General features: G+C 45.6%; 1 protein-coding gene across 2 annotated transcripts; it reads left to right on the top strand.

The window, feature by feature from the left end:
• Positions 1 to 7,749: 7,749 nt before the first annotated feature.
• Positions 7,750 to 25,744, top strand: LOC144153576 (uncharacterized). 2 transcript variants are annotated; one of them, XM_077685203.1, is made up of 10 exons: positions 7,750 to 8,007; positions 10,835 to 11,029; positions 14,041 to 14,151; positions 14,663 to 14,809; positions 16,480 to 16,605; positions 18,864 to 18,968; positions 19,497 to 19,658; positions 20,062 to 20,247; positions 23,099 to 23,266; positions 25,511 to 25,744. In XM_077685203.1, the coding sequence occupies exons 1-10, from the start codon at positions 7,932 to 7,934 to the stop codon at positions 25,648 to 25,650; spliced, it is 1,416 nt and encodes a 471-aa protein (XP_077541329.1). In that variant the 5' UTR covers positions 7,750 to 7,931; the 3' UTR covers positions 25,651 to 25,744. The 2 variants fall into 2 exon arrangements, with proteins under 2 accessions (XP_077541329.1, XP_077541328.1); XM_077685202.1 differs by having other exon boundaries at positions 7,756 to 8,007; positions 10,832 to 11,029.
• The last annotated feature ends 602 nt before the right edge of the window (positions 25,745 to 26,346 follow it).

Genomic DNA, 26,346 nt, shown 5'->3' on the forward strand with positions numbered 1-26,346 from the left:
AGCAGTAACATCTTCATGTTCACTGCGACATGAATGTCTCCCACGAGGACTTTCGACTGTTATCTTGCGCTCTCGTAATTAATTTCTGGCCCCCGAAATTTATTACCTCATACTTCTTGGTATACCTCTGTTTTCTTTCAAGTAAATACTGTTTCTTATATCGTCCATGGATAATTGCCATAATCACTGAGCCGCCTTTCAACAACTGTAGCTGTAGGTCGCACAGGCGCGCCAACACACGCGCACAAAGGCCCATACACTGTGTGCGTGTGCTTACCTACATAAATTTTTCACAGCGAAGTACCTCACTTATCGATAAAATTTAGAAACCTCCAAGCAATTCCGCGTTTTAAAATCGTGCAAGTCGCGTCTGGGCAGCGTCGATGCGGAAACAGAGTAAATAAAGCTGACAGGCACTATATTTGTCCAGAAAAGCTGTATATAGCTATGATGGCAGGATTTTCTAGCATTCTATTTGCATTCATAGGTCGTTGTTGGTAAGCCACGGGAGTGAGGTTTCCTGAAGACCTGCGGGCCTTCGCGTGACAAAGAAAACAGCAAGGGCAATTTGATCGATGGGGTATACTGTGTGAAAGCGACCAGGGGATCAATAAGCAGGCGTGACGCCCTCCGTTGATAGTCATCGGTGACTGAAATATGAATGTAAGCAAGCCAGGCAAGACGTGGTTCATCCAGTTCATAGGGGATGAGTTTGAAACACAGTGTAATGAAGCACATCACTAAACACTGTACACAGGTCCTGTATAAGCTTAACACTCGCAGAACATCTCTCTGATGTTGCACAACATCTCGCTGAAGGCCGTGATTAATGTCTCCAAATGAGGCAAAGACTGGTCCATCCAAAGTGTGTTGGAAAATTTTGGACTGTGGTACTCTAATGATTCACATAAACTGACGGCTGCAGGTAGGTCATGTACTAAACTTTCCCAAGATACTGTACGCCTTTGACTGTTCACTGTGGCTCAGTGGTTAAGGCGTCGTGCTGCTGAGCGCAAGGACGCGGATTCAATTTCCTGGCGCGGCAGTCGCTTTTCTGATGGAGGTGAAAAGAGAAAACCCCTGTGCGTCAAAATTTGGGCATCCATTATTAAAGATCCCCTGGTGGTCGAAATAATTCCGGAGCCCTCCACTACGGGGCGACTCAAAGCCCAGGTATACCTTCGGCGCGTTAAACCACATAATTATACAATGTGCACCCTTGGCTCGCAAAATGACAATGTCACCCACTGTGGGGATGAGTGTGACGTATAAACTAAATGCAGATTGTGATGTCTTCGGTGTATATATCTCCAGCAACACCAAGGTTCGAAATTCACAAGTTCATGTCTGCGGAGTTTGCCCCAGTTAGCAACCCGTGCTCAACATTGGGAAGCCAGGCAAGAAATTGTCACTCATTTTGTGTTAAAAAGCATGGTTTGAAGGGCCACACCAAATCCACCCACACTATCGAGTAAAATGCCAGAAACAACACAAAAGCATGCCTCAGCTGCGTAGATTCTGCGAGCCATATTCCATAGCCCGTTGAAGGTGAACCACAACGAACCCCATACATTTATGCAAGATTTATGAGATTTGTTTTAGTTATGATTAAGGATGACCACCGGAATAAAAGAGGGAGTGAGGTGTGAAAAAGCGGGTAGGTCAGAAGAAAGCTTGCTTCTAGCCTAAACGTATATGATGCTGTTTCAATACATAGCGTTGAGACATACGCGCAAATAAGCGAAAATATGACAGTATGACGCAGTCAGGTACCTTGCAGAAATGGCCCCGGACTGAGGTCTCTGGTTTAGCGTTTTGCACACACGCATGTGTGCGTGTGCGCGTATATGTACGCATGTGCATGCGCGTCTGTGTGTGTGTGGGGAAGGGGAAGTGAACTATATTTCAAGCCTGAGTTCTTTTATTTACACGAGCTGTACGGTGATGTATCCAATGATTAAGACCTTCCAATTTTTGTCTGGCGTCATACTTACCCAGGGCCGTCTTTGGGGCAATTGTGCCGTTTGGACTAACTATCATCATTATCATTTATTTATTTACAAAATACTGTCCATCTGCCATGGGGTCATTATTATATCATATCATTATTAGCATCACCATGAAAATCTGCCATTAGATTTTCATTTCCAGGAAAAGGTATCGTTCATATACGGAGCGCCCGTTTTTACTGACGTCTGAGATTGACTGCCGGAATGGCTCTTTCTGGAGGCATTTCAAAGCTATCAGTAATTCGGGCACGCTCCTGGGCTTCAATTTCCGGATGTATAATTTAACTGCAAGGTTATATCTCGCGAATGTATAGCAATATCGGCCCATTACAAGTTAGCATTAAAGCTAAATTGTTCTTTAACCTAGGTTCTAGTATTTTGCCCACTATAAACTTAGGGGAGCTGCGGGCACATGAACAGCTGCAACATGTAACGTAATGAACTAGCGCATGTCCTTTTTTTAAACGTTTTAAAAATTTTTGCGTTTAAATGTGCATAGCATGCAGCCTTCGCTTCAGATGTAATACCGTGTACCATGTTACTACATTCAGTTTTGATGTCTGGTGCAGTGATGCCTGAAGCTCTCCCTGTAACGTTTATGTCAAAGATTTCGCGCTCGTTTCTGCCCTTCCCTCATCTTTCTTTATGCTTGTTCACTTTGTTCCGTAAATAGCCAATATACTCGGCACCTCACTTGCCCGAAGTGTGCGCGAGTAGTGCATGACGCAGTTTGAACTTCACCGTTTCTTGTCATTTTCTTTTCATTTTAGTACTCCTGAAACCAAAACGCTCTCCGGGTAACATAAAACCTCACTTATTCAGCTTATCATCCCCGTTGCTTAAAAGCAGACAACCAGGGGCAGGCTCCTCATAATCGCCGTAGGTTTTTTTTTCGTTTTTATTCGCCCTTGAATAACGAAAGCGGAAGGACGATATGGGATCCTTGTACGTTGTCGGAAATGTGCAAAACTAGATATCCTCTGTCGCGTAATGGCCAAGGGAGATTTTTTTCTTTTTTTGCTGGCGGGGAATGGGGCTCCTCAGTTTTTGCAGTGCCAGCACTTTTAGAGTAAGGCCGCAGTTATCAACGGCAAAACTGTTTGCAGAAGCGTGGTAAGTTTTTTAAACTTTGTTTCGGTGAGTGCCTCGGATGCGAAAAGAATACTTAAGTTGACGACAATAGTGCATCACCAAAATATGACAAATTTCATTGATAGTGCATGGGAACAAACTGATTTACCAACACACACGAGCAGTTCAAGCTGGCAAGGCCATAACGAGCCAGCCGCGTGAATTACTTTTAGTCCAGTAGAGTATTTTTCTTTTTCAGTTTTGTAATCCAGTGTACACGTTGTAAGCTTAATAGCGAGCAGCCGAAGAAGTGACCCTCAAAATATTTTCTATTCATTTTGGTGTTTGAAGGGTGGAGCAATTAAACATTTTAGCCACGGCGCATTGTCAGGGAAAGAAAGTCAGAAAAATTTTGATTTTGCATTGCGAAAAAACCCTCGCAATTAAAGAAAAAGCCGGAGAGAGTGCTACAAGGAGCTTGGTACTTACAAGGGAACTGCATTTATTGTCATGCCAATTGTGTGCCACGTTCCCTGGAATAGCGGTGCTATTATATCAAAGTATTTAAAAAAATGGCTTGAAGATACATCCCTTAGCATCATTTAGACATTTTTTGGTTCGTATACAAAGAACGCGATCCAAGGATGTACACTTTGGACCCATGATATCTGCCACATTCAGTTGTTTTTGTTTTATAAGCAGAGCTTTAAAAATGGAGACATCAAATTAGGTCCCCTGCGTCCAAGGTGGCAGTGAAAAGGGTGTTTCGGGAACCCCAGAATGCATCAACCCGACAGATAGTGTCTGTGCATGCGCTTCAGACTGCCTTTCTGCAGAAAATGTATTGCGCTACCCGAGAAGAACTAGAAGCAATGTCCTGAATTCCGAAGGCATCCGAAGTGTTTTGAAGGTGTGGAGGGCACTGTGAAATTACCTATGATGAAGATGACAAATTTGTGGTGAACTAGAGCGTGTTTTTTCGGCATCTGGAAAGAACATTTTTTTTCTCACATATGTCGGCCCTGGATTTTCCGAATGAATCTTGAAATAAACATATGTGCATAAACACTTTGCGCTAAGAGCCGCCTTCATCGCCAATGGCCAGATAAAAACAGCTACAATTCTTGTTTTGTGAAAACTTTCCCAGTAAGAATTATATGACAATTGGCTGATAGAACCCCGATATAATTGCGGCGAATTTCATTTACCAGTCATGGTTAGGTAGTTAAGAGTGAGATGGCAAACTTTGTGAAATTCCCGTCTGCGGTCCAGACAAGGGCTTCCACGGGGAGAGGGGGACGAAACTCTGCATGTTTGCCTGGTAGTGTGAAGCTCCAGTCCTTACAAGTTTCATTAAAAGTACAAAGTCATCATTACTATTGCCGAATGGCGAGAAAAACAAATACGTGCACATTCTCTAACAATGTTTCGGATGTGCATTTTAAACAGCTTTGCTGGTCATTCACCCTCAAACAGTGGAATGGCTTCAAATTCTTTTAAAGCGAAAGCTTTCTTAGTGGGACCGATGATGTCGTGTCAGAAAACTGATGCAATTCCCCATTAGGCGGTTGGTAGACCGAAAAGCTCTGATAAGATCTCTCGACACACGGCGAGTGCGTGAAACCGGGTGTCCATTGTGTCAAAACGGTAACTCGAAAATCGCGAAAAAGGAACGGTTTTAGATTAGAGAATACATGCATCGATCGTGAAGAAGGAGTACAATAGTATACCTTTATCTCACAAATCACGTATCAGTATGCGTTCAGATCATTCGTAGATGCGTTTACTTAGTGCGCGAAAAATCATCGCATGGGTTCGTCCATCGTTTGCGATTTAGGTCAAGTTTGAAGGCTTGACGATGGATTGGACGCGTTTTCAGCTAACGTTGGACGCCCATCTAGCGAATTTTTTGACGCACTTTTAATGCAAATTTGATTTCAGAAAGCTTTCGCCCTTCTCTGAACTCTCTATAGGAAGGAATTGTTTTTTTTTTTTTGCTTTGGAAAGTACTGCATTGAGCTACGGCTAGGCTTTTCTCAGCATTTCCAGGGCGACCCCACTTTGTAAGTTGCGACCACAGTACAAATTTTGGAAACATCAGGTGTACGGATATCAAAAATCGTCGCAGCCTGCACAGAAGCTCAGCATCCTTGATGTTATCGGCCGCTTGAAGCTTTCCTGTAATTTCCGCCACAGAGCTGGTACAAAGCGGTGACCAATACTGCGGTCAAGATGTGCTCAAAAGCTTCTCAAAGCAGCTGTTTATAATATCCGCACCGTCTGCATGGTATGTGAATTGCATCAGGTCCCGGTTAACGGAAGTTGGTAACCGCGATTTTTCCAAAAATATTGAACGCAGCCTCTAATGAATACTGGACAGGGCAGATGCACACAAGCGCCGAAACACGCTGTCAGAAATCTTATAGGTTGTTTGCAATAGAATGGAAATAGAAAAAAGGACAGCTACTCGGATAGACTGCTTGGTGCGGCCGTTGTCAATTCGCGAAATCGCGTTTTTCGATGCTTCCACATGACACCTGGTGTCATGAAATAAATTAATTTGAATTGTCTTAATCGTTATGTTCTACATTTTTAGCGAGGGACGTCTCCAGCTGCTAGAATGAGATTATGAGGGAGGTTTGATGCATCTAGGCAGGATCAAAGTGTCAAAATTTGGACACTTTGCACGTTTGACATTTTGACACTTTAAGCCTTGCGCGTAAATGGGTTCAAGTTATTCGGTCTGCGATTAATTTACTGCGATTTATTGACAGGCTTTAATCGGTTCATTCACCGATTAATTGGGTGCATTGGCTACAACCACAAATGAAAAAAGTAAAGAAATTTTTCCTGTTTGACGGGTGTTCATGTACACTGTGACGTGGCCGCGACATGATGAAGCTTGAGTAATTTCAGGCATTCCCAGCGAGTTCGCGCTGCTCCGCTGGCATGGCAGTTTGTTAACATTTTCAGGCATCAGTATGCTTCTAGGTCTGCCCACAGACATTCCAGATGAGGTAAGCTGATCATCATCCTCGTGCTGATGCGGCCGCGACGCTGATTGCCGTGTTTGTTGTCATTCACACTATTTCTGGAGTCAGGAACATCAGAAGTTACCTATGTCCTCTGAAGGGGCGCCGACCAACCGTAGTTTACTTACGTCAGTCAGTTTATCCCGTTTGAAGATTATTGTTCCTTGAATAGGTCCTTGTATTTGCATTACAATGTCCATTGTTCGATATGTCTTGGCTATTACCTTGCGGTTTTCATCACTGTGATCTGTAAGCATGCTTGCATCGTTTGCTGTTGTGACGTAGGGCAGGTTGTGTAACCACGAGTACGATCCTCGGCATGCTTGTGCATAATATGAACATGGCACTTTTTGGTGCTCACATGAATTCAACCGATTAACCAGTTCAAAAATAAAGGTGACAAAAGCATTAATTGATTCATTGGAAGGTTACTCGAGCAATCTCCCACCCCTAGTCTCCTCCAGAATAGATTTCCACTATCTGCATCGTAACGAGTATGATAAGCGGGGTAAAGAAGCATTGTTGCATTAAGCATCGTTATCAGTGTGTAGACACAAGGAGTAGACACAAGGAGTAGTGTGTAAGCACAAGGATTAGTGTAGACAGTCTCACTTGCATGACGTAAGCTTTATGCAGATCATACTGGGTGAGACCTCAAGCGCCCCTGGAGAAGACATGGCAACAAGGCGGGGAAAGCTAATTATAGGCCCTGAAAGTATTGCATTGGCAGGAGTACGGGTGTAAGCGAAATTTTGAAAGTTGTGCTGTTTTGTTTAGTGATGCTGATCGGCGAGAAATTGTGGAAGAGGCATAAACGGCAGACTAATCCCTGCGACGTGTAAGCATGCCGCCGATGTCTTTGGAAAAAAAGAATTAGGGCACTTTCTCATGGCATACTCAATAACATTCTCTCATGCTTTGTAACAATGAGCTGGCATTCAAGTTTGCTTCATTGTATTTGTTTCGTTAGTCTCTATGTATTACTTTCCTCCAGGTATGCTCATGACAATAAAAACTGGCACTGACCAAGAATGTTTGTGAACAAGGGTGCCTTGTTTAGATTGTGAACAAGGCACCCGTACGGGAGCCGAAACGTCTTTTTTGGATTTTAAACATTCTTGGTCAGTGCCAGTTTTTATTGTCATGTTTTTTCCTGAACAGACGGGTTTCCGTCCAACCCTCGATTTCAGGTATACTCATTTGGAAGTGCATGCGTTTTCGGGCGTTTTTCATTTCCTACGTTCATTTTTCGTCGGGATTTATTTTTACGCCAATATTTATGATTTGTCCTACTACTACCCGAACAACAAATACTAAGGGATAGACACATAGATCACAGTATTCCTTAAATATCTCCAAGACTGTCGTTTCGCTGGACAGCGCACAAATCTAAGGTCATAATCATGGAGCAATCAAGTGCTTCGAGAGAAGAACTTTACGTAAGAAATGGAACACACGAGATTTACTTTCGCAAGTACGAGTTTGGCGCCAAATGTATCCTCTATTGAGAGCCTGAAGCGAAGATACGTCGCAAGTCTAAGATAGGATAGGAGTGGGTAAGAGTGAAACATAAAAAAAAAGCGAAGCAGTTTGCAAGATCACGGGGAGATTCAGGTTCCTGACACCGCGTGTACTGTCTGCGGCGAGACATCAAGCTCAAAGGTCAACAGCGTCTCGTGGCCAACCGCGGATTCTGACGCCGCTGCAGTCTGCCAGGCGATAAGGCACCACTGAGCTGGCCGCGCCGTAACGGCGGCCTCCTTGCTCGAGAACACTAGCGTCCTATTTACGCCGTAGCTCAACCGCCGCCGCAGCCGCCATGGGACCCGTCAGAACGCGCGCCCTATGCGCGTTTCTTCTCGTCTGCCTAGCAACTTTCGTCTCTGCGGATGACGGTGAGTACAAAAGGCAAAGTTTTACCACCATCTTGAAAAAGAAAAAGAAATAAGAAAATACATTCAGTGGTCATGGTCTTCCCCGTAACGAGAAGATGGAACTTTTGTACATGTCGTTTCATTTTGACATGCTGAAATTTCTCGCAGTTTGAAATGATTATACCCCATTGCACCGCTATCTTTGCATGGCGGATACAGTTGCAATTAAACAACAAAATATTTTTATTTAGTTAGCTAGGATTCTTCACCTTTTAGCACAAGTGGCTTACGGAGAAGAATAACATCCATTTGGGTATACCAAACTTCCTACCGGTCACTGCAGACCATGGTGGCACTCGTGTGTTCCATTCATTATACGTCGGGAATAGCACTGGAATAAAATAAAGGAGGAATACTGCTGGTGCCACGCTTAAATTGTTACGATGCATTTTTTTCTCTCCTAAATTGGCCGGGTTGAAATGTCTCTGAGCTGTATAATTTCCTAGCTCTTTTCTGTGGGAGCAAGGTATCAGGAACCCAGAAAACCACCAAAATTGCGAAAAATAGACAAACTGGTAAACGAAAATTGTATTTTATTGTGTCTAGGCTAATTTGCACTTTTTGTTATTTGTCTCTTTGTTTACCGTGGTTGCACTAACCTAGAGTTTCATGTACATTAAAATAACGAGAGTCACTGGTATGAGATATGCAAATGAAGGCTATAGCATATTTCTCAGAGTTGTGCTAAGACTATGAAGTGGTTCGTTCTGGTAGACAAGAAATGGGTTTGCACGTGGGAACGATGTAGTTGTCAACATCACTTCAGGGGTAATTCCGTTTTAAGCACGTCGCGACATACATCATGGTTGTCGGACTCAGGATGAGAGGGTTTTAATTCTTGGTTACTAAACTGCGTTTGACGGTGTACAAGGTGTTTCCGACTATCTGTTCTACCACAGTTCTCGTGCGCATCCGTTTTGCGTTTTCGAGGTCGCCGTGGTGCGATCACAGCAAGTTTTTCTGCTCGGACACGTTGGGTTTGAAACCAACACTTGTATACTGTTAATTTATGTCCTGGTCACCCGTGACTAGATGAATGCGATTTGACTTGCGCTCCTTTTAACGTTTCAACATTAAATAAATTCGCATACATTAATGTGATACAGCTTAAGAATAGCTGTTAGAACTCACACATAACTTGCATATTTTGCGACATGGTTTTAGCGCTATAAATGAACTAACACAAGAAAGAGGTCAGGACAAGCTGTCATTTTTGTTGTGTTCGTCCATGTTTAGCGCTACAACCATGTCACAAAGTTGGCACCAACTCACCTAGGAGCAAGTCCTTCGTAAATAAATTCAATGAGTCGCTAGTTAAAATTTCTGTACGGAATACCGCAACGCAAGAGAATGCAACTACGTTGTTTCAAGTGTATGTTTTGAACTCATTCAATAAAAAAAAACGGCATTAGGATCTGCTTTATCATAGACGCTCTGCTTTGAGAGGATTTTAGATTGGGCCTAGCACTACTTTCTCTTTCCCTATATTTTTAAATCCAGATAGAAAGCGTCCGCATTCGAGTTCGCACACAAACGCTCGTTGTGATTCCGAAACTATTATGCTTCGGCTTTTTTTACGTGGGTCAGTAAAGGCCACAAGCTACATGTCCCAAATTTTGTTCGCAAAGGGCGCGCGTGTAATATATTACAAGTAGGTAGCAGCGGGCTAAGAAATTTGAGCAAATATCTCAACCATGCGGCCCGTTTTCTCTCGGGATATGCGCTTGCGGCAATCCCTCCAATTTCAGAACCACCTTCCGGGGTTGTATTAACTTCTTAAAAAACAACTTTGCCGAAAAACGTGGCCTGCAGTAACGAATAGCTGTTCCAATTATTGCCTTTGAATGTACATACGTTTTTTCCTGAGGCGGACAAATTATATTTCTTGTTTTAAGCATTGTCGTGTATCGACAATCTAATTTCTCTAAAAGGGCCGAAGAACAAACAGTGACGCTTAGTTCATCCCGCGCACCCCGAGTAAAAAAACGGGGATGGACCAAGTGAGTAGACAAATTTGCTTGAAGCCGGAACCCACGTCTCTCCACTTCCAATAATTAAGCATATCCGCGTTTGAGCAGCAGATAGCTTCCTTACTGTAACTTTGAAACAAACAAAAAAAGTATCCAACAGAATCAATATTTTTCTTGGTGAAAGTCCAGTTTTTCTTGATATAAAAGCATGAATTTGCTTTTGGGTGAGGACGGGACTTTCAAATGTTGTTCACAGTCATTAGTGCTCCCTTCCGCGAGTACTTATGTTATTAAAAAGATGGCTTTACGGTGATATATGCAGGGTGATCAAAATTAACTCTACAGGTTTTTTTTAAAATTATAAGCTGGCGGGTGCGTTGGTTTAAGAAACAAACACATCCAGTATTTAGATTAGGGAGTCGCAGAGCACCTCAGCCAAAACTTGCTCGAAAGATTTTTCTCTCTTTCCCGGAAATGCCGTTTTTCGGCCGCTGGAATTACGTCATAAAAGCGGTGTAGCGGCTATTGGCCGGATTTCTGTCAGTTGCAGTTATGAACGCATTCCATAGGCACTTTAAAAAGAAAGCCAGAAAAGCAAAGCAGAAATGGAAGGCGTATCGGCTGCGGCGAGAAAATCACGCAGTACCGCTCCGTGCTGTCGACAACTACAGCTTTCGCTGTGCTTCCAGACGCGAATGAAAGGGTGAAAGCGTTTATCGGAGGTGTTGCGGAGTCCTTTTAAGGGCAGCGCGATGTGCTCTCGGCAACGAGTTATTACCGTGAGAACCGACTAACTGCTGACCCCTTCTGAACAGCAGGGAAGACGACCAAGGCCCCCAGGGACTGCCCGGTACCACAGTGTGCCAGCAAGGATTGCAGGACCAAGGTAGGCGCCGACGGCTGCCTGGAGTGCGACTGCCGGCCCGCCGACTGCCCGCTGCTCGTTTGCGGACCGGGCTGTCACGAGGAGACGAACGCCACCGCGCACAGGTGTCCTGAGTGCGTGTGCAATGGTGAGAATCGTACAAGACTGCATGGGTGTGCATATACAACGCCACGCCAACATATAAACAGCAGCAACAATGTTTTATTTATTAAAGACGATAGTCTTTCTTGGGCTACTTAAATGCACAAATTTTGGTCTGTCTGCATGTCTGTCTGTCTGCGTCTGTCTGTGACTCGATTCAGCCACCCGGCCAAAGTAAAACAGAACCTGTGCAATAGTCTTATATACTTACAGCCAAATCTAAACGTCGCAGTCCGTTGTCAATGTTCATACTTGTCGACATTGTTGAACAAGAACACCACATTACGTAAATATGAGCCAGAAAAATCAATACGTACGTGGTATTTGCAGTGGACCTTTATTAAAAAAATTATGGATGCTGGTTTTTTGTGATAGCAAATGAAACGCTACATCAACTACAGAAAACCATCGTCTGCTGTTGCCCGGGCTCCTGGCGCCATTAAAAACTCAAACGGCGGCAGCAACGAAAGGTTCCGCTAGCTATGCTCCATGTTCCGCTTGAAACGCTCGTGGAATAGGGCAACGTGGTCGTCTAAACGTTGTTGTAAGGTGCCTTGATTCCAGCGGGTCTCCGCCGCACGGCAGCGCTGGCATCGAGGAACACAACTTGGAGCAGTAGAACGCGGTAAATTTAAATTGACTTGAGCAAACCCGTGGCGTGTTATCTTGAGAGGAACGAGACGGAAGAGGAACAGCATGAGAGGTGAGCGGAAAGAGAAGGGAGGCATGTACTTGGCAGGGGCGCCAGTCGACTATCGTCTTCCGTTGACATTTCAACGAAAGGAGCAGATACACGGCCATTTATTTATTTATTTATTTATTTATTTATTTATTTATTTATTTATTTATTTATTATTTTTTAATCAGGTACCCCTAAAGACTCTCCGTAGGAGAGTATTACATAACTGGAGTATGCGCATACAAGAACACCAAACAAACAAAACAAGAATAGGTGTAACAAAATCGCCAATTACAAATTTAGAAAATATAAGCAATAAGAACTGTTCAACACATAACTACAAAGCCAAAAGGAGGAACAAGCAAAAACAGAATTCAGCCATTTAATTTCTTAGGAAGTCTTAGAATTTTGCTGTGTTAGCTTCTGTGGCAATGTGCTGCGGTAGGTTACTCAATTCTGTTATTGTGCGCTGAATGAATGAGTGTGCGAATATAGACGAATGACACGTGATACGCTTAACTTTGCAAGAATGAATCTGGCTTTATATATACGGAAGCAGTGAAGGCTCTCTACACTCGCCTGCTCCGTTCCCCACTGACACAGTCTGTAAAAGGTTGCAGTCGCCTTTCTTGCAAGTGCTTATCATGGCGTCAGTTTAGGTTCCCTATCTAGACCCTGCAGTATATGGGCAGTACGATGTTCTGCCCTTGCTTTTTCTGAAAGTCGGAAGACACTTCTCTGCAAGCATGGCTTCACATGTAAGACTCTGGTATAGCGTCGGCGTGCGAACATGATTTTTAAACTTTATTTCACTGTGTTAATCCATTTACGGCCACAAAATAATGTTATTTATCTGAAAAACAATGAGCTGAAGCTGCAAACCCTCAACACTGTTTCAATAATCGCCTCATGCAATCGGCATTAGCCAACCGCGCAAGTTCGAGGTGTCGCACTCCATGTTTGGTTCGCAAAAGCCATCTTCTGTTCGCCTCAACATGTGGCGAATTTGATCGAAGTTTGCACAAAACTGGCATCAATGTTATTCCGACGAGGCGTGTGAAGGGAAGTGGTACAATCTCTTCATAGCGTCATTTAGGTATACAATTTGCCTCATTTTATGGCAGTACTGATGAATGAGGGATTCTGATTGATTGATTGTATGGTTTAACGCGCCAACGAAACGCAGGCGATGAGGCGCGCCATTTAGTGGAGGGCTCCGGATTTACTTTGACCACCCAGAGATCTTTAACGCGCGCCGAAATCTCGCACACAAGGGCCTATTTCCTTTTCGCCAAGAATGAGGGATTCTAATTCAGTAATAAAAACGGGTATTCAATCACTCGTATCTACAATGTCCCCATATTTCCTGGGACTGTGAAAGTCGCGTTATTTGGGAGTAAGATTCTGGTAATTCAGGTGACTAAACAGAACCTTAATTAAAGTGGCAACACCGCATGGCTTACCAGGGGGCTCGGAAAGCACTTGCCCTAAAAGCTGATATGCGATATTACGCCTTGTTGAATTGCCTGAGGGATATTATTGCGAAAAGGGCATCATAAAAATAATTTCTTCCTTGCTGGTTATTCTGTGTTTTCTTAATGTTTACTATGTGGCCGTTCTTTTGACTTTTCTTTTCTGTTACCTCTATGACATAAACAGGCTTGGGTACTTTTAATACGCAGCTGGACGAACAGGCATGATATTTTTACCTTTGTGGGTACTAGGGCAAAAATGAAGTTTAAATAGTATACAAAGATTTCATTTTGTGTGAGGAGTATAAAACATTAAAGCAGGGAAAATTCAGCCGAGAGCGGAACACAAAACGAAACCAAGAAGAGAAACCAACAGTAGAGCGGAAAATTGGCCTTCTGCGGAACAGGAGCGCTGGGGACAGGGATAAGCTGTGTGTGAGGGTTGAATTGATGCCTATGAATTGGTTTCGAGTTAAAAAATTAGAACAGGGCCTTGCGCGGGGTCAGCCATGCACAAAAATGCAACAATCGTCCGCCTTCTGATCATATCCGAACCCTTGTAGGAATTTTTAGAGATAAAGAGTCTGGTTTGATATTTCACGCTGAATGCGACCGAATGGATGTAGGCGGGGGGGGGGGGGGCGAAGCGTTCGAAGTCTCCTGAGTTTAGTGCATTCAGAATAAAGCTTGATACGTTCAGCGTGGTGGTCAGTGCAGGTGTCCGACACATTGGTTCAGTTATCTGCTATACCATAGGAACCGATACTTGAAAATAAACGTGTTCCTGCCTTTTTCCATTTGTACTGTGGTCCCATGCGTCGCATTCACCGCTTCCTTTGTGCGCAGGTGCCGGGCAGGATCGGCCCTGCCCCGAGCTGACGTGCCCTCCGGAGTGCGAGAAGGAGACGGTCAAGCCTACTCACCGCTGCCCCTGGTGTCTCTGCCCAGCCATCACGGGTGCGTGCGTGCACCTCAGCTGCGTCGCTCATAGGGGCCTGAATTGCTTAGAAAGGAAATTGTGCGTTACTAAAATATCGAAGAAGTCAATCAAGAGGTAATTGAGAGCATAATACTTTTGGATTCTGAGCATAATCAGAGTTTGGGTTGCGAGAATAATTCATCTTGGGCTATACAGATTGGAACAAAATATGCTGTGCCTCTCACTTGTTTCGGCGCGGCGGGAAGTGGGCTTTCACTATTGGGCAATCATGGATTGTGTAGTTTCACGATTTAACAGAAACGCCGATTGCTTAATAAGCCGCGCGCATAAAGCCCTGCGCTAGCGGGAGTGTCAGGGCCAGAGTTCCAGTGTACATATAAGGGCCCTCCAGTGCGGAAATTGCAACACCCAATGCAGGTTGGCAACACTCAGGTTGGTGTTGCGTATTTGTAGCAACGTGATTGCCACCAAGTCCAGAACAATTTCTCTACGTAACACTTACAGCCTTCTTACTCGCCCTCCCCACAGCCAAGTTGACCCTCCTGAACTATGGCGAACGACACTGCCCCCACGCGCTGCTCGACATGGTGTTCAGGCAGGCAGACCCCCTCGCCCAGCACGTGCACCACCTGCAGGAGCAGGTCCGCCACCAAGACGGCGCCGTGCAGCACCTGGGTGAGTGCGAGAGCTGCACTGCGTGGCCTCAACGCCCGACAGCTCGTTCGTAAAGCTTTATAGCAGTGACACTCTATAAACTGGCCCCTCCCATCGTGTGGCAAATCGCTTTGAATATTTTGAAGAAAGCACTGCGAACAATTCATTAGGAGCAAGCACGAAATGTAAAGTTTTGTTTCCCAGTAGTAACGTAGTTGTAGTTCATTGTTGACATTAAGCAGCGAGTAGAAACTTATTTTAAACTTCGATTTATTGCGTCATTAGTAAAAAAACTGTTTTACTGTTATCGTACCGTACCGTAAAATACCGCGCCGTTGAAACCATAAAATTTTTGAAAATACAGTGGACTCCCGTTAAGAGGAGCTCGATCAAGACGACCACTATGGTTAAGACGAACAACATTTTTGCTCTCTTGTAACGTACAAAATGCAAAAAACCTGCGTTTAAGACAAATTTCTGATAATACGCACAAATTTTTACGGTCCTTTTGAGCTCATATTAACGGGAGTCTACTGTACAGCCTTTTAACGTAAAAGCGAAATGCAAATGTTTCTGCAAGAATTAAGCGAGGGCTTACGGAGTGCGTATACAGCGAGTGGTGATGTAACCTGGCCTTGCAGCGACAGGGCGGCGCTTATAACGACTTCGGCGATAACGACACCACTGACACCAACAAGCAAGATTATATTCTAAACATGTATTTTCTTTTAATTTCAAATTGACTATTACAAATTTGTATACCATCGTATGTCAGATGGTTTAACTGGCTTACTATATATACGAATCGTAAAAACTATAGAGTGCACATTTTAATAACTGCCCGACACATTCCCACCTGTGAAGCCCGGATTTTCCACATAGGGAAACCTACCTCTTTGTAAACAACCGTTCAGAACCTGCTTATCATCACGAAGAAGAATTCTCGGCCGCCATCGCGAAGAGCACATACCCGCACATAAATTGTGTAAACGAATGTCGATTCACGCTATTCCCCCCGAAGTTATGTATCTCGTTATCTAGCGTTTCAATTCAGCCGTGTATGGCGAATTTGAGTGGCGACATGTAGTTCCTGCACGCAAGTAAATTTAGAGCAATCGCATCCTGTGAAAGACGACGTCGCGTGCGATATCCGCCAGTTTGTGCTAGAGTGCGTTATTATAACCAGCTATTCAAGAACTTTTAAGGGCCGCTTCCTGAACAGCCGCCCCTGTTCATTTCAAAATTACCAGAATAGCAGGCCACTTGCCGCGTGCTGAGTGCTTGTGTGCTTGTAAAATTTTATCGTGTGAATTGATGTGGTCATGCTATCTTGGCACAGAGGTCTTTTGTTCAGATAAAGGAGCACTCTGACAAAGCACCCCCCCATTTAACTCTCTTTCGTAGTCGCATGCCTCGTCGCCATCCTTCTTATTGTGGCGCCTGAATGCACATGGGCACATTATGAACTTACGTATTGCGCTGAATCGCCTGGTAGACGAAGGGACAAGTACACGGGAAAGAGTTCTGGATTTTTACACCAATGTTCTAAGAAGAAAAGCTTCCCAAAGTTGGGTGATCGAATTAGTTTCACCCGACGAGCCGGACATGCATAATTCATTTCACTTGCATACTAGGCGGTATTGATGGAGTGTTCCTCTTGGCGATGTTTTCCGCGCTCTTTGCCCACACAGTCGCAAGCGGCGGAGGCGCGGGCGAGCGGCCTCCCCCGGCCGATTGCGTTCCGCCCAAGTGCGACGGCAAGGGATGCCAGCTGGTGCCCGGAGACCAGGGCTGCCCGCGCTGCGTCTGCACTCCAGGTGAGCACGAGCACCCTGCTCTTACAACAGAAAGACGGGATTTCCGCCGCAACGAGGTGACCCTGCTCGAGATATAGCCGCGCGCGCGCTAATTGGAGACTATTCTTGTGGACTACACAACATTGGTTACTCGGCTGGACTCATTGAGTGGTGAACGGAGGAATGGTTCGTTACGGGATATCGTGAGGAAAATTTGATGCCTCAATGTATACCGAACGACTGCATACCCAAGAGCGGCTTGCAGGCTTTGTCTTTTGAAAGTGTTACAAAGCTTAAAAAGATTCGAAACTCCCGGACCGTACGGCACTATAAGCACAGTCGACGTTGGTGCCGTTGCGGAAAATTCTAAACAGTAGTTAACTTCGGCGCCACACAAGTGCGTTCGGCCAAACCTTCTACCTTACACCTACCTGACCCTGTATTAAAGGGACATGAGTAAATGGAGCTTTCAATAGCTCCCCGGTACCACACGAAGTACAACCGGTTATACCAATTGCAACAATACAAAAATAGGGCCAACCGGCAAAGAGAATTTTGTCCACATGAAGGTGGAGAGAAATTAACGGGAAAGACTTTCTTGCGACCCACCGCCAGGGGGACGAGCCCGGGGGGACCCCTCCTGTCCCCCCTAGGAAAAAGCCGGAAAGGGTGGGTTGCTGGGAACGGGAACTTGGACATCGGGATGGGTTATGGGAAAAGGGTGGGAATGAGGGAAGCAATTTTGCTCCAGTCCTTTTGTCTGACTCTCTTCCAAGACTGATTGCTCAGCGAGGGCATCAGACAGTGCCAATTGCCAAATGCGCGGTCCCTGCCACGGGTTACCGCTCACCCATAGGGTCCGCTAACTGGGCCCCAACTGTAGGAGACAGGAAGTACCCTATTTAGTGGCGACGGCCAGGTCCCAACCCCGACCCCCAGCTCTGCGGCCGATGCGTACGAACGTCCTCGATCAACTGTCCCGCACAAGGTACTCATGAATCACCAGTGAAGCTTTCCACTATACACGGGTACTTGCAACACCTGCTTTTCACGGTCTCCGGACACCAGAAGTTTGTATGCGAACGTGAACTGAAACCCATGTTGGCAAGCCAACACACGTTCACAAGGGTCCCACTGGGTCTGCGAGCCCTTTTCTTATGTCCTCCTCTGTGCCTACTCTTTCGCTCGATGGAACAAGAGTCTTTTGGCATTGCCGTGGTGTAGCGGCTCTGCAGAGGAGATCGGTCCGGGCCTACTAGCCGTTACTAAGCCAGTGCAATACATCAGATAACTTTTTTTAAAATCCTGAATGCATTCAGAACGTACTCAACAAACACATCCAGTACTTAGAATAGGAGGCCGCAAAGTACCTCACCCAGAAAATTACTGCTCTATGCTCATCAGATAACATAAAACTTGCTCAGAAGATTTTTCTCTCTCTTCCGGTTTCGGCGTTCTTCGACCGCTGGAATTACGTCCTTACAGCGATGTAGCAGCTGTTGATCAGTTTTGCTTCGGCTGCACCAACGAACGCATTCGACAGCCACTTTAGAAAGAAATCTACAAAAAGCAAAGGAGAAACGGAAGGCGTATCTGCTGCGACGAGCAAATCACATGGTGGCGCTCCGCGCTGGCAATAACTACAGTTTTGACAATGCTTCCAGGCGCAAAGGAAAGAGTGAAAGCGTTTATCAGCAGTGTTGCAGAGTACCTTTGAGCGGGTAACCACGTTTTGTCAAACATTATTCGAAGTATGGTTTGAAATTGTGCCGACACATGAAGTCAGAGAAATAGGCCATACATTCTTGCAGTTCGATGGTTTGCCGGATTTGGGGATCAGAGTGACATCTGCGTGTTCTCACTGCGGGGGCAAGGAACCTGCCAGCCAGCACTCTTGAAGCATAGTTTAGGAAATTTTCAAAGACAGCATGGTCGAAGTTTCACAGTAGTTTAGTGGGGATTTTGTCTCGACGCGGGGTGGTGTTGCGGGTGAGGTTGTACGCTGCCACCTCGATTTCAGCAAAGGAGAATGGCTAACCCATTTCGGGGTTCGGATCGCCTGTGTAGTCGTGTTATGTTTGGTGATGTTGAAAGTATGTTTCAGTTGTTATGACCCTACTCGCGATAATTCGGACACAGGGTCAATTCAGACATTCGTTCTGGTCCCGTAAAATACGAATCAACGGGTTTTTACTGTATTCGCTGTTTCCAGATACATATATCGTCGTATGAAACGTCCAGTCATTTTAATTATGCTGTAATTTTATTTCACCTCACAGAACCGACACCGAAGAAGAAGGGAAACAAGACTAAAACTGGCAAGGCGGTAACGAAAAGACACACAGGAGCAAAGAAAGAGAGCTCCGAAGAAAGCAACGAGTCTGGTAAGGAGCTATGTACTATCCCCGGGCGCGTTAATAAAGTTACACGACCCTGCCTTTATAAACCACTAGGCTGACATAAGGCGAATATGCAAATAGATACTTTTCATCTGAAAGAAAGTTTAGACTGAATTCGAGCAACTCAGCTTCGATATGCGACTTTAACGTGCGACCAACATGTTAGCGCCAGCTATTTACCACATTACTTAGCGTTTCGCATGTGGCCTTCTCCCTTTTTTCTGGAGCTCTCAAACATTGGTGGCTGCGCAGCGACGTACTATGACAACTTTTTTGAATAAGTAGTTTTTTACGGCCTTCAACTAGAGCACGCGCGATGAGGATAAACATTCGCGCTCATTTGTATTTGTTGATGTTCAGTAGTGTTCTAGTTTCTACGAAGCGATCAAGTAACCGCGAAGATTACGTCAGAGTAAGGACGTTCTACTTTGAATTAAAAAAAACTACCTGTTCCAAGAACTACATCCCGGCAGAGGCATTGGAATGCGGTCCTTTGGCAATGTGCGTTCGCAGATAGCAAGGAGAGCAAGGAGACGACGAGGGGGAGCCGAACCAGGCGCGACGACCAGAAGACCACGGGCCGCAGGGATTCGCGCAAGCAGGACAAGCAAACCAACCAAACGGCAGCCGCCGCCGCAAACCGCACCGAGGCCGCCCATCCCAGACAGCTTCCGCGTGAGTCCATTAGACGCTGTAGCTGTGATGCACTTGCGTGTTGGACACTGCCTAGCGCTTTGGTGCTAGGTCCAGAAGACAACTGCCCCATGTAGTTGTGAAGTCTTTTATTGGGTCAGAGAAGGCCAGTATAGGATAAATAGGGGCATGACAATACATGGAGGGGATATTTAGATGTCTTAAGTCTTTCTGTTTGCCATTCTGGCAGTCGAGTGTGGCTGCCGTCCAGCCGGAAGAACCTAGCTGACAGACAGTAAGCCATGATCTCCATTCTTTTGAATGTTTCCATCTTCCTAAAGCTGAAAAAGCGACATGCTCACGAGCAATTTAATCCGGCAAGGGGTGCAGACGACGTTGCCTCTATGCCGCCTTTGACTTCGAACGCCTCCCGTCCGGCATGCAGCACCCCCGCCGGTGCAGTGCGTCACTCCGGTGTGCGAGCCATACTGCAAGTACCGCCAGGCCGAGCACGGCTGCCTGGTGTGCGAGTGTCCGGACGTCTGTCCGGAAATGGTGTGCGGGGCAGGATGTCAGCCGTACTTCACCGAAGCCAGCAAGTGCCAGAAGTGCCTGTGCGCCCCACACTCACGTGAGTACCGCACACTAGCCCGTAAGTACCGCACACAAGCCAACATTAGCCCGTACAACATTAGCCCGCGAAAGCAGCTCCTGCATATGAAAGCTTTCGCAAAAGACGCCCCCAATGACAACAGAAAATTCACTTTGGCACGAAGGCCTACTTAGCAACATAAAGGCATGGTAAAACATGGCGCAGTAGCAGTTGAGAAATATATGGGTGGAAGATAGGGTTAATGGTCTTAAAGTGGATTATGGCTCGGTGAACATGTACATGACTTGACGCGGTTCGTAGGTTTTCCAAATGACAGCAGCAAATCTGGCTATAATTGCTCTTGCCCCATTAACCTAAATACGAACGGTTTAGGTTTGTCATGGTTATCATTTAAAAGCGTGTTGAAGGAGCCAAGCAGTAAGGAAGGATCCACCACTGCATAGCTGAGTCAACCAAGCTACTGAAGCCCGGGACCTCCTTGGGTACCTGACACAAGTGAAGCCCGTTTCTAAGAATCGAACGAGATTAGTTATGCGGCATTGCTGCAATGGATGCCGTGGGATAATACTGTTATAGAAAAAACAAAAAAAAAAACAGGGAAATGTCTCGACTTCTCGACTAATGTGTGAAAATAAGAGTACACTCGGTCCCCAACATCACCCAATTTTCACTCTAGGATGTTCACAGTGCAGCGATTGTTTGGCTGCCTGATCTCAATTTTACACGCTCATGGAGAACTCGGTTCCACAAAAGTCATAATGTAACAGCTTTCTTCTTTAGGTGCATATTCCTTATACCGCAGTTTATAGCTGTTGCCACAAATAAAATACCCGGATGGGTATGACATTCCCATTATTCTCGCGAATTTCGCGCTTACTTGGGAACGGATATTTAGAGTCACATTACGATACTCCTTTTGCCAGCCCACGGAAAACGAAACATAATGTTTGCGTTTCGCGTTCCATCACAAAATGGGGCTCTCGAATGAGCTCAGCATCGCCTAGCCATGTCGAATAAAATGCAAATTTTTATAAAATTAGGCTCCGCAGCCTTGTGGTAATGGGTTCGTTCTTGAAAGTTTACTGCGTGAAATACGTAAACGTGTACGTAGTGTTGTTTCTGTTATTATAGAGCTTGTTTGCGTCTGTTTTCCGCCTCCGTTCTTGCACCTATTTCTCATTCTTGTATCATACTAAACCAACAATCATTGCATATTTCAACTGCTTTCTGTTTGTGACGTAAAATTTTGGGCTTACACGAAGCCCTCATTATTCGGCACGCCAGTGCTGTGATGTTATTTCTCGCCGTCAGAACACTTGGTCGAGACTGTTTTTCTTTGTCGTAACCTAATACCCTGTCTGCCAGAAATACAAGGCAGCAACATGGCGGAGAATCCAGTCTGCAAAGCCATTCCCCAGTTAAACACCTTACAGCCGCAAAAACACCATTATTAAAAAAAAAAACTTGTTGATGTCCGTATTGGTTACAGTTCAAAACATGATTGTTAGCGCCAATAAACAGAATACAAGAAAAGGGACATAGACACACAGAGGCTTGTACGGCAGTGGTTTCGCATAAACAGTTGTAAAGGCCCAACCACATGCACGCGTAAAACCGACGTACTCGCGCAACGACGTCCGCCTGCGGCCAGATACGCAGCTTCCTTTACGCCGACCGACGACGTCGGAAAGGGCGAGTAAGCACATATCGCCGCAACGCACGCGTAAACCAATGCGCCGCGCAGTAAGGCTCGATACCCCGCACTCAGCTCTGTGGTGATAGAGCTAATACTACGTGGTAGCCAGTTCAACTACATTTTAACTCAAAACAAATGATGCTTATTCTCACAAAAGTACATATATTTAATACAGAAACAGCTAAAACAGTTCTGGGGTATAAAAAAAAACAAAAAAAAACGTCAAGGATTAGTATGCTTACCTGGCCAGCACAAAACCCTCCGCTACATTTGGCGTGAACTGCCTTGCTCCCATAGTTGCTCGTTGCTTCGCGTGTTTTTTCCGGTTCTTTGCTCTCCGTATTTGCCAAATTACTTGGTTTTATCGCATAATTGATGGTAAAGTTAACTTGTTATCAATTTGCTGTCTTGTTATGCGACCTGACCGCCAGATAACATCACCGCCAGAAGTCTACGTCAACACCACGCGCCCGAAAGTTTGCGTGAATGTCTGGCGGGCTCTGACTTAGGCGTAACAATCGCATTGCAATGCATGTGGCATGCGCCGGAGTACGCCGGTTCTTTACGCACTCACGCCCATTTACATCGTTGCGCGAGTACGTCGGTTTTACGCGTGCATGTGGTTGGGCCTCAAGTAGCGCCTGTCCGCGTCCCCTATCTTGTGTTCTGATTATTTGCTGGCGGTTCCAAAAACAGTTGTTTTTGGAACCGCCACTGTATAGTCAAAGAAAGCCCGTTTCCACCCTATTGACGAGCTACGACAAACGATCGTGCTTGCACCTCACACGCGTTTAGCCAACCACAACACGTTTCTCCCCGACGTTAGAGCACCCAGCGGGGTGTTTACACAGAATGTCACGGGCACTTCCTTCTGCGTGTGGCGTCTCCGCGCCAAATGACTCATTGCTTTCCACAGGAAACATAGCGAACCATTCTCCGCAATAAACCAGTATGCTCCAGACGTTTCCATCTTCACAAAGAAACAAAACTGCGCGAGAACCGAAGACGAAGAGAAGAGAGAGAGACAGGACGAAAGACAGCCTGCGCTGGTCCTGACTGTCTCTGGTCTCCGTCCTCGATTTTCTCACCCCTTTGGCTATCTTGCGCCAACTAGACAGCAACGAAGTCCTCTAACGTCAAGTTCCCTGATTCCTTTTGTGTGCGTGTGCGCAGGTCGTGAGGAGCTGGCCGAAGTGTTCGCCGGCTTCTGCAAGGAGCACACGCTGCACCGGATGGTGGCAGACTTCGACGACTTCCGGGACATCCTGCTGCGCCTGCAGCATCGCAGCCTCGAACTGCAGGAGCTCATCGGCCGGGCCGAGCACGCCAGGGGCATTCACGGTGCGTACACTCTAACTGCGCGCTATTCCGTCTTCGCGGGGGGTCTCCCGCAGAGTTACTTCCTTTGAAGCCTTTTGCACGCTGTGCCCGCAGCATGGGGTAACAGAGGAGATGGTCTTCAACTACTGCATACGATAATCTAAGTTGGGATCAGAGGCACGACGCTCAAAGTAATACCTATGTCTTAATCAGTATTTCTGCGTTCAACACTGACCCAGTTTACTTGTGTATCGTATATAAATCCGCGGGGTCAGTTTAAATCGCATATAAATTACCCCTGTTATTATAATAAAAACTGGAAATGCGGACACACGCTGTTACTTCGCAATGGCATGTTTTGCGCATAAGTCAAGTGGACGATTTATCTCGTGTTTTCCGATAGAAACATGGCGCTAAAGTTGCCGTTTATTAGACAATTATTGATCTATTTATTTTTTTCTTGCAAGGCACCAGTACTTCTGGGATGGAAACGGCGAAAGCTTTAATACAAAGCGGGGAAGCGGCCTAAATTTCTGGGAAAGTCACTGTAATGAGTGCAGATACTCAGTGGAAAGGCGATGAAAGTTTTGAAGCATGATCAAAGAAATTTGACAATTTCCGATGGTAGCGCAAGTGATCTAGAATTAAATCACGCTAATAAGTCACTATGGAAGATTTCTGATAGGGAAAACCGCTAAGTCAATTTTTATGATTTTAAATATTTCAGATATTTTTCTTTTTATTGCCCTAATCGCTGTTTTTGTATGACTCGGAAGTGGATGCTCCAAATTTTTGTTTCACGCTGCAATAAATATGTTCACTAGCATTTCATGAGCGCTGAAACACGTGACCTTCCGCAATGGTGCGTTACAACTCACACCGGCATGCACAAAGCGCGTACATATGTGACCTTTATCTTTGTTTGTTATAGGCCTTCTTCGGCCTAATATCGTTGTCATGGCAACATAACTTCGTTCGCTACACGGCCTTACTGGAAATTGCACGATTTTCTATGTTCTCCTTGATCCCGGGGATGTCTTGGTAATCCGATGCAATTTCAGCGGGCCGTCTTTCCGTTGTCGTAGTTATTTTTACGTTACCGTTATTTATTTGTGTGAGGCCGTCCATGCGCGTGTGCGTGAGCATGTGTTCATGTGTGCGTTTGCTGCATGGCGAGGAAGGGAGTATAAACACTCCTCTAACCCTCGCGAGAGAAAGCGAAAGCACGCTGCTAACGGGATTTAGGCGTCGAGCACCTGGAGTGATTGCGTTGCCTCGTCTCCGGACTGCATCGGTCGTCCCTGTAGTTCAGCTGCTTCGTCTATGTTCTTCTGTAGCAGTTTGATTGCTTCCAAAAAGTTCTGTACGTTAAAGGGGCTGGCTCAAGGAGCCCTTGGGATAGCTTTTTCGCTTCAGGATAAATGGTTTGTTCCTTTAAGGGTGGAATGAGTGAGCATTCTTTATAAAAAACAGCGACCGAGGAGGTGCCATTGTTTGGATAAATTAAGCTTTCACGTGTTGTCTGGGCCCCGTCGTGTTGCTAAATAAGTACCCTTGGGGTAGGCGTAATATCTCCGGGGTAGTTTCCTGGACACCACTTTGCCTGTCCCCAGAAATAGGCTAAAGAAAAAATAGCCCGCTTACACTGATCAAAATTTATTAAGCCATAGAATGGGCATAAAGCGTCATATGGTCAACGAACATGAAAGTCTGTGGGAAAGTAATTAATGTACAAACGCTAGGCCGCATTTTCTCATACCTTATTTTACGTTATTACTACCACAAATGAAACCACTGATGTTCTCTCTCTAAAATACTTGTCTTCTCGCTGGCGTCGGTTTATGTGGGCGCCTCGGTGGGAGCTAGTAAATGAGTGTGCTTGGCGCATATTACTTCTAAAAGCACTAATCCCCTACCTAGTGTATATCTTAAGTTTATTTTGTTGTGTATGAATATGGTGACTAAAGGGCCAAACACATCTGAGTGAGAGCGACATGTTCAAGTGCGCGTTTTCCCACTTTGGAGGGCGGCCCAGCAGTGGTCAGGAACACGCATAAAGGCTACAAGACCAGTTTTAAATTGAAAAAACCTTTGTTTCTCGTCTGAGCGAGAGGAGACTGGGACTAAAGGCACAGACGGAAACGCGTTGCTTTCCGCACATGTTTTAAGCTCTTACATGTCGGACGTGTAGGTGTACGAACTCAGTACATCCTAAATAAACGTATGAACCTTTTTATGTACTCCCTTCCGCCGTGTGACCTGCAGGGCCCGTGCCTGAGGAAATCAGGGCGAGCTTTGGAAGGCATCACCACAGTCACCACCCTCCGCTGCATCACCAGGCGGCTCATCACCCAAAGCACGGCCACCACCAACACGCCAAGCCTGCCGAAAGGCACCAAAACTGAACGCCCCGCATCGCGCGAAGAGGATGTCTGCGATATAGTGATATTAAGTAATGAAATAAAAAGTCTGCAGACACTGACAGTGTCTCGCCCGGTTTCTTTGTCTCTGAGTAACCCAACTTTCTACATTTCCATGAATGTATACAATGTAATTGCTTTAATAAGCGTTGGCAGTACCTTCCAAAGATATCGTTTTGGGACGCGTTGCCGTGACAGAAAGGCACGTTAACGATAGTTAGAACGGGACACTTTTAATGTAGCGCAAAGCCACGCCTTGGGGAGACTAAGCATTTTTGGACTACACGTACTAGGCATGGCAAGCAAGCTGGGATTTGCCTTTTTTACACTTCTTTGGAGAACCATGGTCATATTTTGGTGCTGGGTAGAGTTACAACAAGAAGCTCTGATTTTTCAGCGGTAGAGGCGAAACACCGCTGCTCGCGATGCGCTCCACCACTACGGCTCATGTCTGTTTTGATTCTCCAAGTTGTGCTGGGGAGCCTCTCGTTGTCTATATGGGGATAGAATCCATGTTGTTCAGCTACGCTGGTAGGTTTTCGTCGGGATGTTAAAAAGCAGGGGCGATAGTTAGGAATCCTGAGGTGTGCCACGCTTGGAAGCTTCCTTTGCACCGGATTGGAGTGGTCCCAGTGCGGTCTTCCGGTCACGTAAAAACTTAAGCACATTGTTGTACAATTT

This window comes from Haemaphysalis longicornis, unplaced genomic scaffold (assembly GCF_048455015.1).
Source record: "Haemaphysalis longicornis isolate Haplotype H1 unplaced genomic scaffold, Haemaphysalis longicornis Haplotype H1 scaffold_9, whole genome shotgun sequence".
NCBI classification, from domain to species: Eukaryota; Metazoa; Arthropoda; class Arachnida; order Ixodida; family Ixodidae; genus Haemaphysalis; species Haemaphysalis longicornis.

Coding starts and splice junctions, on each gene's coding strand:
- LOC144153576 (XM_077685202.1), top strand. CDS start 7,932: ATGGGACCCGTCAGAACGCGCGCCCTATGCGCGTTTCTTCTCGTCTGC. Junction 14,152..14,662: donor TCTCTGCCCAGCCATCACGG/GTGCGTGCGTGC, acceptor CCCTCCCCACAG/CCAAGTTGACCCTCCTGAAC. Junction 16,606..18,863: donor GCGCTGCGTCTGCACTCCAG/GTGAGCACGAGC, acceptor TTCACCTCACAG/AACCGACACCGAAGAAGAAG.